This window comes from Chiloscyllium plagiosum, unplaced genomic scaffold (genome assembly GCF_037043375.1).
Source record: "Chiloscyllium plagiosum isolate Xiang-an unplaced genomic scaffold, Cpla_swu_hap1 HiC_scaffold_6, whole genome shotgun sequence".
NCBI lineage: Eukaryota > Metazoa > Chordata > Chondrichthyes > Orectolobiformes > Hemiscylliidae > Chiloscyllium > Chiloscyllium plagiosum.
Genome location: NW_028270144.1, coordinates 106991933 through 107011554, shown reverse-complemented (window position 1 = coordinate 107011554; position 19622 = coordinate 106991933). Strand labels below are relative to the sequence as shown.

General features: G+C 41.3%; 1 protein-coding gene across 1 annotated transcript in view; it reads right to left on the bottom strand.

Annotated features, from left to right (window-relative positions):
• plekhb1 (pleckstrin homology domain containing B1) overlaps nucleotides 1-18150 on the bottom strand; it is a 105396-nt gene extending 87246 nt beyond the window's left edge. The window contains exons 1-3 of the mRNA XM_087988322.1: nucleotides 18027-18150; nucleotides 17439-17591; nucleotides 6440-6542 (exon numbers count right to left, since the gene is read on the bottom strand). Of these exons, the coding sequence (XP_087844448.1) occupies nucleotides 6440-6542; nucleotides 17439-17591; nucleotides 18027-18063 (293 nt within the window). The 5' untranslated portion in view covers nucleotides 18064-18150. The remainder of the gene's footprint in view (nucleotides 1-6439; nucleotides 6543-17438; nucleotides 17592-18026) is intronic.
• Between the last annotated feature and the right edge of the window lie 1472 nt (nucleotides 18151-19622).

Sequence of the window (19622 nt, the reverse complement as noted above, 5' to 3'; positions counted from 1 at the left end):
AGGATGAACAGGGAAAATAATACCAAGCAAAATTCCAGGCTACAAAAATCATCACTCAAAAAATTTTGCTCAGTTGTAAATTTTTGCTCCACTTGTCCAAGTGGAAGTTTAGTGCATAGCTCACAAGCAACATCTTCTCACTATGCATAGATTTTCATTAACAATATGGGACCTTAATCAGATGGGCCAAAGGTCTGCGGAGTGGCAGATAGAGTTTAATTTAGATAAATGTCAGGTGTTGCATTTGGTAGGGCAAATCAGGACAGGGCTTATACAGCTAATGATAGGGTCCTGGGGAGTGTTGTCAAAGAAAGAGACCTTGGGGTGCAGGTGTATAGTTCCTTGGAAATGGAGTCACAGGTGGATAGGGTGGTGAAGATGGCCTTTGGCATGCTGACATTCATTGGTCAGTGCGTTGAGTATAGGAATTGGGATGTCATGTTGTGACTGTACAGGACATTGGTTCGACCACTTTTAGAATACTGCATTTAGAATTCTGGTCTCCCTGTTATAGAAAAGATGTTGTCAAACTTGAAAGGGTTCAGAGAAGATATACAGGGATTTTGCTGGGATTGAAGGATTTGAGCTACAGGAAGAGACTGAATAGGCTGGTTGTTTTCTCCTGGAATGTTGGAGACACAGGAGGGCCCTTATAGAGGTTTATAAAATCATGATGAGCATGGAAAGGGTGAATAGCCATGTCCTTTTCCCAGGATAGGGGAGTCCAAAACTAGGACACGGGCTTAAAGTGAGATGGCAAAGATTTAAAAGGCATTTGAGTGACAACTTTTTCACACAGAGGAATGTGTGTGTATGGAACGAGTGCCAGAGGAAGTGGTGGAGGCGGATACAATTACAACATTTAAAAATTACTTGGAGATGCCGGTGTTGGACTCGGGTGTACAAAGTTAAAAATCACACAACACCAGGTTATAGTCCAACAGGTTTAATTGGAAGCACACTAGCTTTTGGAGCGACGCTCCACAATCACCTGATGAAGGAGCGTCGCTCCGAAAGCTAGTGTGCTTCCAATTAAACCTGTTGGGCTATAACCTGGTGTTGTGTGATTTTAAACATTTAAAAAGCATCTGGATGGGTATGTGAATAGGAAGGGTTTGGAGCGATATGGGCTAAATGCTGGCAAATGGGAATATATCAGTTTAGGATATCTGGTCAGCATGGACTAATTGGACTAAAGAGTCTGTTTCTGCACTGTTTAACTCTATGACTCTATAACAGGTAAGCAGCAGCTCTGTTAGGGGTGAGGTAGGTTCATAAAGTGCACTTTTGCTGATAGCTAAATAAATCAATGGTGAACGGCAGGGTTTTCCCAAGTGTCACATATGAAATGGATATCAAGTGTCAAGTGGGTTGTAACTTCTATTGTTGCTGCATATTGCTTTGCAGCTGCAGCCACTGATCATTATGGTAGTGCACATCCTCCAAAAGCCGATGTATCCATGAAACTTTGGAACTACTGTTCTTCTACCTCTGGCTACCTTATCATGCAGAAAATCCCTGGATTTACAATCATCTTTCAACATGTAATATGCTTGAGCCAGCGAAGTTGCCTCTGTTTGATGAACGTCAACATACATTGCAGGTTTGCCTTTGAGAGGATTGCTTCATTCAGAATTCTGCCCTTACAGGTGATGCCAAGAATATGCACCATACATTAAAGTTAAAAATAGATGTCAGGCTATTCAGCTGTGTAAGCATCACAGCCAAACCTAATTTTGCTATTCTGATATTCAGATAGGTACAGGTTCTAACAAAGGTCAGAATACAGTAATGTGGGAACTGTGGTAGTTTTTTAAAAAAAGTCTTCCTAGCTTGGGAAACAAAGGATAGTTTTTCATTACAGAAGTTAAAAGCTACGGGATAACATATTGACATAAATAGAGATTGGTACCTAACAAGGAACAAAGTACTCATAAATTGATTAGTTTCTGTTTGGCATGATGTTATGTGGAGGGCTACAGCTGTAATTTTTTATAATTTACATAAATAACTTGAATGAAGGGACAGAAGCTATGAGTGCTATATTTGCTGATGATGCAAAATGAGTGGGAAAGTAAGTTGTGGAGAGGACATAGGAAGTCTATAAATGAATACAGATGGTTGTATACATGGGAAAAACTATGGCAAATGGAGCACTACATGGAAGAATGTGAAACTATCCATTTTGGCAGAAAAAATATCTAATATTAACTCCCTATTCTCATTCTCTGAAGTACCAACACTCACTTTACTGAAGGCTGCATTTGCTGACACTGACACATGACCACTGTGTGCCGCTTTGAATCAGGCGTGTGTAGATTTCAGGAGGGATGTGACTGGAGTTGGGGGCAAATTGGCCTAAGTTGAGATGGGGGGGTGAAATCAGGACTGTGGATGGGGCTGATGAAGAGAGAGGGGGCGTGACTGAGAGAACTGGGGAAGATCGAGATCTGATAGAAAACTGGGGTTGGAGAGGGGGTGGTAAGGAGGGCCCAGGTACTGGGGAAAGCCAGGAAAGGAGACAGAGGGAATATGGGCTCCTGGCTCCAGCGTTCTCCTCATCATCATTCATTCTCCTCCAATGTCCTGAGTCCTCCTCATCCCATGCTTCCCCCCACCCGCCCCTCCCAGTTTCTGAGCCTCTTTCACTTCTTACCATCTGCTTTTACATTCCTAGCTAGTTTCTTCCAAACTCTAATTTTCCCTCCAAATTAATTTTTTGGTCATCCCTGCCATTTCTAATATTCTGACCGGTCACTTTTCTTTGCACAGTTATATGCATTTTCCTTAAGATTTATGCTTACCCCACGCTTTTAGTTAACTATGGATGGGTCCTCTCTTTAGATATTTTTTTATGGCATGAATAGATATACTAAGTATTCAGAAACATCCCCTGAAATGTTTGCTACTGCATCATTATTGATCTCATGGTCTTAAATGCCAATCACTTCTGCCAGCTTTGCTTTCATGCCATGAAATGTACTAGCAAGATAAAAATAGTGGCTACATCAGCAGTCAGAGTTGAGGAATCCTGCAGCAAGCAAATCAACTCCTGACTCATCAACATCTGTTCGCCAGCTAAAAGACACAAGTCAGGAGTGTGTTAGAATATTCCTCACTTGCCTGGTTGAGTGCAGCTCCAGCAACACTTAAGAAACTGTCCAGGACAAATCAGCCCACTTGATTGTTACAACATCCACAACCATTCATTCCCTTGGTCAGTAGCAGCACTGTATACATCTATAAATGAACTGCAAAAATTTACAAATGCTCCTGAGACAGCACCTTTCAAATCCACAACCATTACCACCTAGACAGACAAAGACAGCAGATATATGGGAGCACCAGTGCCAGCAATCTCCCCTCCAAGCTCCTCAGCACCTGCCCTGAAAATATTTGGTGCTCCTTTAGTATCTGCATTAAAATTCTGGGGCTCAATCACTAATAGCATTGTGGAGGTAGCTACTCCAAAGGGATTGAAGCATTTCAAGAAGGCAGCTCACTAACACTTTCTCAAAAGGTAATTAGGAATGGGCAATAATTGCTAACCCAGCATTGATTACCACGTTCTATAACTAAAAATGAGAAATTAGATTGCTGCCCAGATTTAGGTTTGAAATACTAGTCTTAGACCCAATATTCCCCCTTTCAAATGCATTGTAAAGTTCAATCACATTATGTTAGTTGCTATCAAGGGTGCATTTAATTTGAGTTATTAAATAATCCTGTCACATTACATAGTAACAAGTGAAATACAAGCTGCTCTCTGGTTGGTTCCACAGTGTGTTGCTCTAAGGAACTGTCTTGAAAGCATTCTATAAACTCTGCATCCAGATTGCTACTGTCAACCTGACTTTTCCAGCTTATAATGTAGATTAAAATCATTCATAATTATTGCTGTCCCTTTCTCACAAGAACTCAATATTTCTTCTTATATACTTTATCCCACGTTGAAGTTACTATTTGGGGGCCTGTAGGCCATTCCCACTCTGACTGCCTGTCAAAGTGCCCTTTTCTTGCCTGTTCCATTAGGTGATGTTTGAAGCCTTCCTCTCACTCTCAAACTGAAATTCATTACCTATCGCAAGATACTCTTTTCTCCTTCTCTGGAAGATGATGACTCCCTGTCTGGAGGGTCTGTTTCTCACCTGCTCTTCTAGCCGATGCTGCGTGCCTATCTTGGGGTCATACGGGTCTGCTCCTGTTATTGAGTCATAGAGATGTACAGCAAGGAAACAGACCCTTCGATCCAGCCCATCCATGCCAACCAGATATCTCAAACTGATCTAGTCCCATTTGCCTGCATTTGAGCCATATCCCTCTAAACCCTTTCTATTCACGTAACCATCCAGGTGAATTTTAAATGTTGAAATTGTACCCACCTCCATGACTTCCTCTGGCAGCTCATTCCATACATGCACCACCCTCTGTGTGAAAAAGTTGCCCCTTAGGTCCCTTTTAAATCTTTGCCCTCTCACCTTAAACCTGCACCCTCTAGTTTTGGACTCCCCTATCCTGGGAAAAAGACCTTGGCTATTCACCCTATCTATGCCCCTCATGATTTCATAAACCTCTAGAAGGCCACTCTGCAGCTTTCGACAATCCAGGGAAATCAGCCCAAGCCTATTCAGCCTCTCCTACAGCTCAAACCCTCCAACCCTGGCAACCTCTTTGTAAATCTTCTCTGAACCCTTTCAAATTTAACAACATCTTTCTATAGCAGAGAGACCAGAATTGAATGAAATATTCTGAAAGTGGCCTCATAATGTCCTGCAACATGACATCCCAACTCTTACACTCAATGCCCTGACCAAAAAAGGCAAGTATACCTTTACCTTTACTTCTACCTTTACCTTTACTACCTTTACTTCTTTACGACCCTGTTTAACCTGTGACTCCACCTTCAAGGAAATTTGAACTGCCATACTCCCCAGGACCCTACCCTTAAGTACATAATCCCTGCCCTGATTGTTTTGGGGAAGTCATTTATTACTTTGAAGAGATTATGAGAAAACTTCTCTTACCAGGCAATATCAAGATTTATAAGGAAATCATGAGTCTCTACACCAAATGTGGTTTGAAAATCAAAGTTTATATTATATACTAGTTTTTGTTTTGGATGTCAGTTTGCATTGTAGTGTAGGAGGTAACCAACTTAAAGGAATCATTTAGCATAATGTGGTAAATTATTTTACTTTTAATTTCTTTTTAAAGCAACCTTGTCTTCAGTCTTGCACTCAGAACTTAAGTCTCATAATCAGAACCACCTCCTTTAAAATGCAGATGAACTCTTCACTATTGCACCCAACATTTTTTTGAAAATCTATATTTTAGCAGCATTATGGCAACTACATGATTTAATACTATTATTATAACCCCTTGATTTCATGCAATTTCAATCATCAAACATAGTGGGCGGCACGGTGGCACAGTGGTTAGCACTGCTGCCTCACAGCGCCAGAGACCCGGGTTCAATTCCCGCCTCAGGCAACTGACTGTGTGGAGTTTGCACGTTCTCCCCGTGTCTGCATGGGTTTCCTCCGGGTGCTGCGGTTTCCTCGTGCTCCGGTTTCCTCCCACAGTCCAAAGATGTGCAGGTCAGGTGAATTGGCCATGCTAAATTTAACACTAACCTAGTGTTAGGTAAGGGGTAAATGTAGGGGTATGGGTGGGTTGCGCTTCGGTGGGTCGGTGTGGACTTGTTGGGCCGAAGGGCCTGTTTCCACACTGTAATGTAATCTAATCTAATCTAATGTAATATTGTCTACTGACAATTAATATTGAAACTGTGAGACCAAAAGAGGGGTGCAAGGTAGTTTAGTTGACTAGGAACTTTACGTGGTTCACTAAAATGCCAACAGCATGGGGTTTGATCCCTGTTCTGCCTGAGATCGCTTTGAGGCCAATCTCCTTGTCCTGCCCTGTAGTACTATCATGGCATAAACTGTGGTTTGGTGATACACAAAAAATTCAAGGAAGCTATCTGGAAAATAGGAAGGAAACCAATTTGTTTGCTTTCTGCCCTTGTTGTAGCTACATGACAGAACATGACAGAACGTGACAGAACAATAACGAGAGTTGTTGATTAACTCAAGCAATCAAACTTTATAAATTAATGATCAGCAGAACAAGATGTGAGACAAGAAAACCTCCAGTGGTAAAAAGTTTTGAGAAGTAGAAATACATAGTCACCTGCTCCTGCCAAATACACTGAACTTATCATATCTCGTCTCAAATACTGTATTGCAAAATATAATTTTCTAAAATTAATCTAATCCATATTTGAGTGAATCAATGCTAAGTGATTCATGCTTCCCTCAGCGGCTGACTTAATAGATTTACAACATGTTCACAATAACACTCATTGGACACATTATTTTATTAAGTTTGATACATAAATCTTCTGTATGGAGAATGAGATCGGGAGTGATATACTTACAATGCATCATCAGCACTGTCTGCACTAAGTGCCAGTTTTGAACCATCTCTTAGGTAAATCATCAGCATACATTCCCTACTGCTCTGTTCTGGTGGCAAGCCCTCTGTGAAAGAAGTATAATAATGGTAAAAAGAAAACATAATCAGGGCAGAAACAGAATTGTTATTCCTTTGCTATTAGGATATCAGTTTGTAAAATGATGCAGAGATGCCGGTGTTGCCTTGAAATAAAATTTCCTTTGAAATAAAGGCCAATATTCCATTTGCCTTCCCTATTGCCTACTGAACTTGCATGCTAGCTTTTTGCTTTATGCATGAAGATTCCAAAATCCCTCTGTTCTGTAGCTTTCCATTGTCTTTCTCAATTTAATTCATATTCAGCTCCTCTATTCTTCCTGCCAAAGTGCATAACCTCACACTTTCCCATATCGTGTTCAATCTGCCAAGTTTTCGCCCGCTCAATTAACTTGTCTAGATCCTTCTGCAGACTTTGTGTTATCTTGAAACTTGGCTATAGTACATTCATTTACCACATCCAAAGTTTTATATATGCTGTAAATAATTGTGGCCCCTGCATCGATCCTTCTTGTATTCCACTTGTCACAAAGCTAGTCCCCTTTTTCCTAAAAACTGTTCCTTGGCTCAAGGAGACTCTGTCCTTGATGTTTTTCAGAGGGGCAATAAACTGGGCTGAACTCCGATCAGTCTAGTTTGGTGCAGAGGTGAAAAGGATTTTGAGAGGCCTTTTGTTTATATGTAAACAGGTGAGACTTCAGGCCAAAGTGGTCATGCTTTAGAAGTGACCTGTATAAACTGCTGAGCTGAGCTGAGCAGTTTTTATTTCAGTCTTGAACTGGGCAGGTCAACAGGGAGCTGTGAGGAAACTCTCTCTCTTTTCTGCCCTTCAATTTCAATCTGTAAGCAGGTGTTCCATTTGTATTGGTTTTTAAAGAGAGTTTGCTTATTTGGATTGTTGTGTGCATTTAGAACAGCATAATTAAGTCTAGCTGGATAGGTTGAGTTCTGTAGGAGTTCTTTATTCTGTTCTTTATGTAATTGTGTTAATAAATTTTTTTATCTCTTTTAAAATCTAGTAGTCAACCTAGCTATCTTAGTCTAGGTAATTTTCATTGTACACAGACTGAAACAAACTGCAAAGTTAAGTCGAGGGCTGCCTACTTAAGAACGTTTAGAGTGGTCTGGCCTCGTCCATAACACACTACTTGCAGGTTACCACCCTGAAAATGATCCCCTTCTCCCAACTCATTGTCTTCTATACAGGAGGAAACTGTATCACCAGAATCATTCAGAGTTAGTAATGAAGATCTCTTGGATGATTGTTGCCACTCACTGTTCAGAAGGTGCTGGGACTGGATGGAATGTATCCAATGATTTTGAAGGAAATGAGGGTAGAAATTGAAGGTACGCTATCCATAATCTTTTAGTCTTCACTGGACTCAGGGGAGATGCTTGAAGACTGGAAAATTACAAACATTGTGGCCTTGATCAAAAACGATTGCAAGGACAATCCCAGCAATTACAGACCAGTCAGTCTAACTTCAGTGATGGGGAAACTTCTAGAAACAATTACTCAAACTAGAATTAGTAATCTCATGGAAAAAAATGTGGGTTGATTAAGATTCAGCATGGATGTCTAAAGGGGGATTTGTATTTAATTAAATTGCTGCAGTGTTTTGAAGTAACAGAAAAGATCAAGTGTGTAATGCAGTTGATGTGTTATACATGGATTTACAGAGAATGTTTGATACGGTGCCACATGACAGACTAAGGAAACTTATAGGTCATGACGTAAAGGGACAATTGCAATATAAATACAACATTGTCCAATTTATAGGAAATAGAGAGTGACAAAAACAGAAATTGCTGGAAAAGCTCAGCATCTGTGAAGAGAAATCAGAGTTAACTTTTTGGTTTTGGTGAACAATCCTCATAACCATTAACTCTGATTTCCCTTAGACCATTAGACCATCAAACATAGGAGCAGAAGTTAGGCCATTCAGCCCATTGAGTCCGCTCCACCATTTCAATCATGGCTGATATGTTTCTCAACCCCATTCACCCGCTTTCTTCCCGTAACCCTTGGTCCGCTTGATACTCAAGAACCTATCATCTGTCTTAAATATACTCAATGACCTGGCCTCCACAGCCTTATGTGGCAATAAATTCTGTAGATTCACCACTCTCTGGCTGAAGAAGTTGCTCTTTGTCTCCGCTCTAAAATTTCTTTCCTTTACTCGAAGGCTATGCCCTTGAGCCCTAGTCTCTCCTAGCAGTGGAAACTTCTTCGCAACATCTACTGTGTCCAGGCCATTCAGTATTCTGTATGTTTCAATTAGATCCCCCCTCATCTTGCTAAACTTCATTGGGTTTAGACCCAGAGTCCTCAAAGTGTTCTTCATATGTTAGGCTTTTCATTCCTGGGACCATTCTCGTGAACAAGTTCTAGGGCCAGTACATCCTTCCTGAGAAATGGGGCCCATAACTGTGCACAATATTCCAAAGATTTCACAGTAATTTTCAGTAATTTTTGTTTTTGTTTCTGATTTACAGCATCAGCAGTTCTTTCGTTTTTTATTTAGGAAATAGAGAGTAATGGTCAAAAGATTTTGTTTGGGCTATTTCTTCTTGAGTTCCCCAGGGGTTGATGTTGGGATTTTTGTTTTTCCTGATATATATTAATTCTCTTGATCTTTATTTACAGGGGACAACTTCAAAGTTTGACATTTTAATTTAGTAGAAATCTGGAATGAAAAACCAGTTGAATGGCAATCAAATACCCACTGTTAATTGTCATAAAACCCATCTGGTTCATTAATGTCCTTTCAGAAAGAAAACTGCTGCCTGCCCTGCTGTACTTTTCTGACCTCCAACATCTGCAGTGCTCACTTTTTTCTGCTTTATGCAGTTGGTCCTACATGCAGCTTCAGGCCCATAGAATGTGATTGACTCTTAATTGCCCTCTTGGCATAAATGCTGGTCTAGATCCATGAATGACTTTTTTTAAAAAAATTGGCCCTGCCAGTGATACAGATATCTTGATAAAGAGTTTTCAATATGCATTTTAAATTGTATGAATACTTATCCTTACGTCCTTTTTTCCCTTTAAAAGGCTGAGATACTGTGAGTATTTAATAAGTAAAAAGTGAAAGTGCTAAGAGACCAAGCTAAGAGGCCTATGGTGGTACCCTATTCATAGAATCATACAGTACAGAAGAGGCCCTTAGGCCTATTGAGTTTGGACCACTAAACACACTATTACCTATACTAGTTTAATTTACCAGCACTAGGGCCATTGTCTTGAATGTTATGACACTTGAAGTGTTCAATCAAGTATGTTTTAAATGTTGTGAGACTACCCACCTCACCTAAACTCCCAGGCAACACATTCCAGACCCCCATCATCCTCTAGGTAAAATAAAATGCCCTCAAAGCTCCCCTAAACCTCCTGCCTTTCACTTTCAAAGTGTGCCCCATTGTTCTTGACCCTTCAAGTATTTATTATGAGATGGGTGCCTGTCCCAGTGTGCAAAGTCACCTGTTAGGAGCATTACAATGTAACATGTTGGTACGCTGTAAAGTGAAGAGGTGAACTGTACTCTAACTGAATATGAGATGTGACATGATGACATAATGAGGCTGGTGCTTGTGTAATACTAATATTTATGGGCGGAGGGTGCCTACACATTCGGACTTTTAATTCAGGAATTGTTGCTGTTTAGTTTCTCTCCATTACCAGGGAAAATAGCAATTTGAGTATAAATGCAACTAAATTAGGCAATAATGGAAAATCAATGCATTCAAATAGGCCCCTTGCCACTTTCTAGTGAGATTCTCATCTAGCCATTAAAACCTTGGGTGGAAAATCAATGTTGGGAATCTTAATTTTCCATTCTTATCGTACTTTAACAACTGATCCACTGTCACACATGTCATTCAGTTGGGAAAGGCACAACAATGTCTCTTCTTCCTCAGGAGGTTAAAGAAATTCAGAATTTCCATAAGGACCCTCACCAGCTTTCACAGATGCACCAAAGGAAGCATTCTATCCAGATGCATCACAGTATGGTATGGCATCTGTTCAGTCCAGGACCATAAGAAACTGCAGAAAGTTGTGAACACAGCCCAGACCATCATGCAAGCCAACCTTCCATCCGTTGACTCCATTGATATTTCTTGTTGCTGCAGAAAGGTAGTCAACATCATCAAAGACTGCTTCCATCTCGGTCATAATCTCTTCCAACTCTTCCATCAAGCAGAAGATACAAATGCTTAAACACATGTACCAACAGATTCAAGAACAGCTTCTTCCCCACTGTTCTTAAACTTCTGAATTGACTTTTCAAATTTCAAATCTAATGTTGATCTTGCTTTTTGTACACCTTCTTTGCAGTCGCAACTTTGTATTCCTCGTTCTGTTCAATCACCCTACAATATTTGTGTCTTTGCATCTGTCGTACTGCACGCAAAACAAAACTTTTCAATGTACTTAGGTGCATGTGACGATAATAAATCAAATCAAATCAAAATTCCACCCTCTCATAATTCAATTCTAAATCCACTGACAATGACTTATTGCTGCAGAGAGCTGTGGAGGCCAAGTCATTGAGTATATTTAAGAAAGAGATACATAGGCTCTTGATTCGTAAGGGGATCAAAGATTATGGGGAGAAGGCAGGAGAATGGGGCTGAGAAACATCTTAGATGGAAATGTGTTGCTGGAAAAGCGCAGCAGGTCAGGCAGCATCTAGGGAACAGGAGAATCGACGTTTCGGGCATTAGCCCTTCTTTTTTTTTTTGTTCAGGGTGAGGACCAGTTCAGTCAGTCGAAGGAGGGTGTCAGTGGAAGGGTACTGGTCGGTACGGCGGGAAAGAAAGAAGCGGAGGGCTTTGAGTCCTTCGTGATGGGGGATGGAGATGTACAGGGACTGGATGTCCATGGTGAAAATAAGGCGTTGGGGACCGGGGAAGCGAAAATCATGGAGCAGGTGGAGGGCATGGGTGGTGTCCCGAACGTAGGTGGGGAGTTCTTGGACTAAGGGCGACAGGACGGTGTCAAGGTATGCGGAGATGAGTTCGGTGGGGCAGGAGCAGGCGGAGACAATGGGTCGGCCGGGGCAGTCAGGTTTGTGGATTTTGGGCAGGAGGTAGGAGCGGGAGGTGCGGGGTTGTGGGACTATGAGGTTGGAGGCGGTGGATGGGAGATCCTCCGAGGTGATGAGGTTATGGACGGTCTGGGAGATGATGGTTTGGTGGTGGGCGGTGGGGTCATGGTCAAGGGGGCAGTAGGAGGAGGTATCTGCGAGCTGGCGTTTGGCCTCAGCGGTGTAGAGGTCGGTGCGCCAAACTACTACCTCGCCTCCCTTGTCTGCTGGTTTGATAGTGAGGTTGGGGTTGCAACGGAGTGAGTGGAGGGCTGCGCGTTCCGAGGGTGAGAGGTTGGAGTGGGTGAGAGGGGTGGGGGAGTTCAGGTGGCGGTTAATATCCCGGCGGCAGTTGGCTATGAAGAGGCCGAGGGCAGGTAGGAGGCCAGCACGGGGTGTCCAGGTGGATGGGGTGTGTTGGAGGCGGGAGAAGGGGTCGTCAGAGGGTGGGCGGGAGTCTTGGTTAAAGAAGTAGGCACGGAGGCGAAGGCGGCGCTTCTACCTCCTGCCCAAAATCCACAAACCTGACTGCCCCGGCCGACCCATTGTCTCCGCCTGCTCCTGCCCCACCGAACTCATCTCCGCATACCTTGACACCGTCCTGTCCCCCTTAGTCCAAGAACTCCCCACCTACGTTCGGGACACCACCCATGCCCTCCACCTGCTCCATGATTTTCGCTTCCCCGGTCCCCAACGCCTTATTTTCACCATGGACATCCAGTCCCTGTACACCTCCATCCCCCATCACGAAGGACTCAAAGCCCTCCGCTTCTTTCTTTCCCGCCGTACCGACCAGTACCCTTCCACTGACACCCTCCTTCGACTGACTGAACTGGTCCTCACCCTGAACAAAAAAAAAAGGGCTAATGCCCGAAACGTCGGTTCTCCTGTTCCCTAGATGCTGCCTGACCTGCTGCGCTTTTCCAGCAACACATTTCCATCTCTGATCTCCAGCATCTGCAGACCTCACTCTCTCCCCTGAGAAACATCTTAGCCATGGTCAAATGACAGAGCAGACTTGAAGAGTTGATTGGCCTAATTCTGTTCCTATATCTTATGGAGTTATAGTCTAACTTTTCACAATTCTGATACCTTGAATTTTTTCTGTTCTTTTAAAAATTCGCTCATGGAACGTGAATATCATTAGCTAAACCAGCATTTATTGCCTGTTCTTAATTGTCCTGGTGTTGTTGAGCTGCCTTTTTGAATGACAGCAATCCATGTCCCGTAGGAGTGAATTCCAGGATTTTGACCCAATGACACTGAAGGAACTGTGATATATTTCCATGTCAGGATGGGTGAGTGGCTTGTAGAGGAACTTGGTGCTTTTCCCATGTGTCTGCTGTCCATTTCCTTCGAAATAGAAGTGGCGATGGGTTTGAAGGTGCTGTCTTTGGTTCTAAAATGTTTATGAGCAAACTGAGTGCATATTGTGCCCAAAACTATGCGACTATCTGTGCGGAGTTTGCACATTCTCCTCATGTCTGTGTGGGTTTCCTTCGGGTGCTCCTTCAGTCCAGAGATGTGCAGGTCAGTGAATTAGCTATGCTAAAATGCCCATAATGTTAGGTGCATTAGTCAGAGGGAAACGGGTCTAGGTAGGTTATTCTTCAGAGGGTCGGTGTGGACTTGTTGGGCTGAAGGGCCTGTTTCCACACTGTAGGGAATCTAATCAAGTATTTTCAAGTCTTCTATAGCCACATCAATAATAAGAGGGCAATAAAAGGTGGAGTAAAACTGATTAGGGACCAAAGAGGGGGTTTACACATGGAATCAAGAGGCATAATTAAATTGCTAATGATTACTCTGTATCCACCTTTAGCCATGAGGCAGATCTGTTCAGGCATAGTGACAGAGGAGGAAACAGTCATTAGAACATAGAACATAGAACATAGAATAATACAGTACAGGCCTTTTGGCCCTCGATGTTGTGCTGACCTTTTATCCTACTCTATGATAAAGCTAACTTACATACCCTTCATTGTACTATCATCCATGTGCTTATCCAAGAGTCGCATAAATGTCCCTAATGTATCTGATTCTACTACCGCCACTGGCAGTGCTTTCCACGCACCCACCACTCTGTGTAAAGAACACACCTCTGACATCTCCCCAAAACCTTCCTCCAATCACCTTAAAATTAAGGCCCCTTATGACAGCCATTTCTGTCCTGGGAAAAATTCTCTGGCTATCCACTCAATCTGTGCCTCTCAACATCTTGTACACTTCTATTAAGTCACCTGTCTTCCTTCTTCGCTCTAGTGAGAAAAACCCCTACCTCCCTCAACCTTTCTTCATAAGACATGCCCTCCAATCCAGACAGCATTCTGGTAAACCTCCTCTGCACCCTCTCTAAAGCTTCACATTCCTCCCATTAGGAGGGTTTAAAATTGATAAGGAGAGGGTTATTAGAGAAGCTGTCAGTACGTAAAGTTAATCGGGTTCTGGGAACAAATGAGATGCATTCCAGGCTTTTGAAGGAGTGAGAGTGAAAATTGGAGAGGCACTTACAAAAACTTATCAATCTTTCCTGAATTTACGGGTGGTTTTAGAGGACTGGAGCATCACAAACATTATGCCTTTATTCGGAAAATGTTGTAAAAATGGCTTAGCAAATACGGATCAGCCAGTTTAATTTTAGTGGTGGGGAAACCTAAAAACAATTATTTGGGATAGAATTAATAATCACATTTGTCCAAATTCCAAACTTTTAGTTCTGAAGAAGAGAGTCATTTGGATTCAAAACATTGTTTTTCTCTCTCTACAGTTGCTGCTGGACCTGCTGTGTTTCTCTGGCACTTTCTGCTTCATTTCAGATTTCCAGCATCTGTAAAACTTGGGAATTTTTAGGTGTAGAGGAAGGTTTGAAGTAGAGGTTCACAGAGGTCAGTCCATGGACTTGTGTTTTCTCACATATATAAAAATAATTTAGATCTTGGAGTGCAACATATTCCAGAGTATCTCCTGCCACAATATTTAGCCAATGAGATTGACAATATTCAAAAGCATATGCCAGGTTTCTTGTTTGAAGAATTGAGGAGTTTGACAGTAGCTGGTAAACCTTGTGCATGGTGAGCAATGACACTAAAGACATCCACAAGCTATAGATCATTTATGTCTATAGTTGTCAATTTAGTTTTAGCAAGGAGCCAAGTAAGACAAAAGAGTTTACATTCCATGTGGTATTTAATACACTAAAAGGCAGTTGATTATTAAAATAAAACAAGGAACTGAGGATGCTGGATATGTGAAATAAAAACAGAAATTGCTGGAGAGATTTAGCAGGTCTGGCTACAAGTGTGACGAGGACGCAGAGTGCAGTGACCCTTCTTCTGTTGATCATTAATGAGAGAAGCAGTCACCATCAGGTAGATTGTAAATATTATGGGAGTTGTCACACGGCCTTGCTTAATGCAATTTCAAATTTTGACCTTCTTCTGAAGACTGGAGCAGTCATACTATAGTGAAGGAGTTACTTGATTTCAACAAACATGCAAATTAGGATGAATAGACTATATGGTCCCTTGAGCTCTGCTCTGCCATTCAATAAGAATCATGGCTGATCTGATTGTTACCTCAAATCTTCATTCCCACCTACCCTTGATAATTTTTTTACCCCTTTGAATCAAGAATCTTCCTATCTCTGCCTTCAAAATATTCAAGAACTCTGTTGCCATTATCTTCTCAGGAAAAAGAGTCCCAAAGACCCTTCATTAAATGACAGAGGAAAAAAAATGCCTCATCTCCGTTTAACTGAGTTAACCCCTGATTTTTAAAAGTCACCCCTAGACTTACCCATAAGAGAAAGCATTCTTTCCATGTCTCCCCTCTGAACAGTGCTCAGGAGCAGGGTGAGGCAATGGCCTAGTGGCATTGTCACTAGACAGTTAATCCAGCATCCCCAATAATGTTCTGGGGACCCAGGTTTGAATCCACCTGTAGCAGCTGGCAGAATTTGGATTCAATTGAAAAATCTAGAATTACGAATCTGCTGATGATCATGAAACCAAAGTAGAGCCAATTGGGGATGCTGGAAAAGCGCAGCAGGTCAGGCAGCATCCAGGGAACAGGAGAATCGACGTTTCGGGCATAAGCCCTTCTTCAGGCTTTTGCCCGAAATGTCGATTCTCCTGTTCCCTGGATGCTGCCTGACCTGCTGCGCTTTTCCAGTAACACATCTTCAGCTCTGATCTCCAGCATCTGCAGATCTCACTTTCTCCCCAATTGGGGATGAGCAATAAATGCTGGCCTAGCCAGCAACATCCATAGCCTGTGAATGAATAGAAATATGCTTCAATCATGTCAACTTCTACTCTTCTTAATTCCAGTAAATACAATACAAAGCTGTCAACTTGCCCTCACAAGAAAACTTCCACATTTCAGGTGTTAGTCTGATAAGACTTTTCTGAACTTCCTCCAATGCAGTTATATCCTCCCTTAAATAAGGTTACCAACATTGTGCACAGTACTCCAGATGTGGTCTCACTACTACCCTGCATAACTGAAGCATTATTTTTGTGTTTTTGTATTCAATTTGACTTGCAATAATTAAGAACATTCTAGTAGCTTTCTTAAGTACTTGTATCTGTAGGCTAACGTTTTGTGATTCATGCAGGAGGACAACCAGATCCCTCTGCATCTCAGAGTCATAGTCATAGTATCATAGAGATGTACAGCATGGAAACAGACCCTTTGGTCTAACTCGTCCATGCCGACCAGATATCCAACCTAATCTAGTCCCACTTGCCAGCACTCGGTCTGTTTCCCTCTAAGCCATTCCTTTTCATATACCCATCCAGATGCCTTTCAAATGTTGCAATTGTACTAGTCTCCATCACTTCCTCTGGCAGCTCTTTCCATACACGTACCATCCTCTGCATGAAAAAGTTGCCCCTTCGGTCTATTTTACGTCTTTCCCCTCTCACCCTAAACCTTTGCCCTCTAGTTTTGGACTCCACCACCCCAGGAAAAAGATTTTGTCTATTTATCCTATCCATGTCCTTCATGATTTTATAAATCTCTATAAGGTCACCTCAGCCTCTGACGCTCCAGAGAAAACAGCCCCAGCCTATTCAACCTCTCCCTATAGCTCAAATCCTCCAACTCTGGCAAAATCCTTATAAACCTTTTCTGAACCCTTTCAAGTTTCATAACATCCTTCCGATTCAATCATCACTATTTACATAAGAATTGCTTTTATTCTTCCTGCCAAAATGAATAATGTCACATTTGCCCACATTCTGTTCCAGTTGTCACATCTTTGCTCACTCAATTTTAACCTATCAGTATAAATTTTTGTAGCTTCCTTATGTGCTCTGCATAACTTAATTTCTGACCTCTCTTTGTTCTGTCAGCAAATTTGACAACCATACCTCCTATCTCTTCATCCAAATCATTTGTACAAATTGTCAACAGTTGAGGTCCCAACACAAATCCTTGTGGCACTCCACACATTACATTATCCCATGCTGACATACTACCCTCTACACCATCGGATTTTGTTTTAGTTCCAATGATACACAAACTCAAACCTCAGGAAATCAACCAGAGGAGAAATGCGCCCTTCAATTCCACAGAAGAAAACTTGTCACACTAGGCAAGTTTAATGGGTTGTTGGTCACCATGGCAGGTAAGTATACAATTATTACTGCATCAGCATAAACCTAATCAGTTTTCACGTCAACTATTCCAATAGTCAGAAAGTGCCCAAACTTCACTTGGGAGATTTTCACTCACAGCACCATATAAATGTCAATTGTCCTCAATCTTAAAAGTGTACAGTTAGCTCATTGCTGACTTTTGAAACAAGACATTGTGCAAATGACAGTAAATGCTTACCTATGCATTCATATCCTATCTTTATATTTATGCAGTTTACTTTTACATGGATACAGTCTTCCAATTGACGACGATTTTCATCTTCATAATACACAAGGGTACCATCCAGCCACAAATCAAACCAATTCTTCTTCCATCTCCGAAGAATTGAGCCTGCACACACACAAAGTTACATATTTTCTTCATGTATTTTATCTGCCCTTTATGACATTTACATATTAGTGAATAATTCAAGAAAACCATTGTATAGACTGCATTAAAATCTATGGCTAATTATAAATAATTGCAGACTAAATGGGTTGAAGGGCGTTTATTTCCTTACTTTGGATCTCTATGACTCAAAACTATAACCTTTCTCCCTTAAGAAAAAACTGTAGTAGGAGCGGAGATATTATGTTTCTCAAAACAAATCATTTGAAATTATGGCAAAACTTTGAATATTAGCAGACCTACTGATTGAATTACTTAAAACATTTGTTATAAACTTGGATGTGAATTTAATTTTAATAAAATTAATGTAATGCTGTATATTCTAAATCCTTTTCAGAATTCCCTCTCCAAAAAACATTATACTTTAAAAACACTCACTTTGTCTCCATAGCGAGCCACTCTTCACCAGGGCCATTTCTGCACAAACTCAGAAAGCATTCAATCCCACGTTTTGCCCAGTTTAGAACTGAATTCACTTTTGTCTGCAAGTTTATGAGACAAATGGTATCTGGACTCAGTCTCTCCTCTTAATCTACGTGATCTGATTAGGGATTTATTGTCACTGGTTACTGATCCTTCTCTTAATACCAAAGAAGGTTCTAGAAAACAGGTCAAAGTTACTTTTCAGCAACGCACACTGCACATTAAGCAGCGAAACAATTTTCAACACCTCATTAAAAAAAATTGTTTGAATTTGCTTTTAATTTCAACTTAATGCATGTTGTTTATCATAGTACTCCTCTCCGAATTCATGAACAGTGGCCCAACTATATAAATATAACTTTTTTATTTTTAACATGGAATGAATTTAATTCTAAACATACTTAATACTCAAAATTCTAAAAGTCGACATATGATGCAGTAGTAGCGTCCCTACTCTAGGTTCAAATCCTATCTGCTCCAAAGGTGTGTTATAACGTCTCTAAATGTGTTGATGAGGATCAATAGGTTAAATAAAAACATAAATGTCTACAATTTAAGGTAGACGCATAATAAAGCCATATAACATTTCCAACATTTTAAAGAAAGCTACAAATGTTAGTATATTCAACATCCAATTCCAAAACACCAAACCAGGTGATGAATTGCTACAGTGTATCAGAATTTCCTGAATTTGGTGTTTTTCTTTAATATGTATTTCCTATCAGCTCTGTTGCAGCTTTTCCTAAAATTTACTCCGGAGTTGTAGTCTTTCTTCACTGATTGTCCCCTGTTCTTCCATATGGTCAGAACTAAATTTCCCAAGGAATTAGCCATGATGAAGTTAAGTTGAAGTTCTGAGGCAGAAAGCATTATAAGCAACTCTTTAGCTTGCTTGCTTCCTCTGCACTGACTGAGGTGTTACTGGATCACACAGCTCGTATTTGGTTAGAAGAACACTTTGCCATCCTCAGAAAAGATTCAATTCCCTGACAGCTTGCATGCATTACAATATCTCTTTTCTCATCTCTTTGGGGATAATAACACTATTTTGTTTGTATAAGATGCTATTTTAGGCTCAGAATTTCCTCTTATTGTCTTTCCATCTGCACAGGCATCCCAGGTCCATGCACGGTAGCAACCTCTGTAACCAGAAGTCAATGCTACAATTGACATGCCAATGCCAGTCGCTGTGTACAGAAGCAGTTTAGAGGGAACATTGCTTAGGGTATTAATTCATTTCAATAAGCCCAATACTCTGCAATATCAATGTTGGGCCCTTGATGCTTTTAGGACAAGCTTTCTTCACTACTTCTTGCAGCACTTTGGAGAATTGCTCAATTTATAAAACCATAAGGTAGAACATAAAGGGTGGCGCAGCGGCACAGTGTTTAGCACTGCTTCTTCATAGCACCAGGGACTCAGGTTCAATTCCCACCTTGGGTGACTGTGTGGAGTTTGCACATTCTCCTCGTGTCTGTGTGGATTTTCTTAGAAACAGGAAAGGAGGTCATCCTGTTTGGAGTTTTCTATTGGCCTCTGAATAGTTCCAGA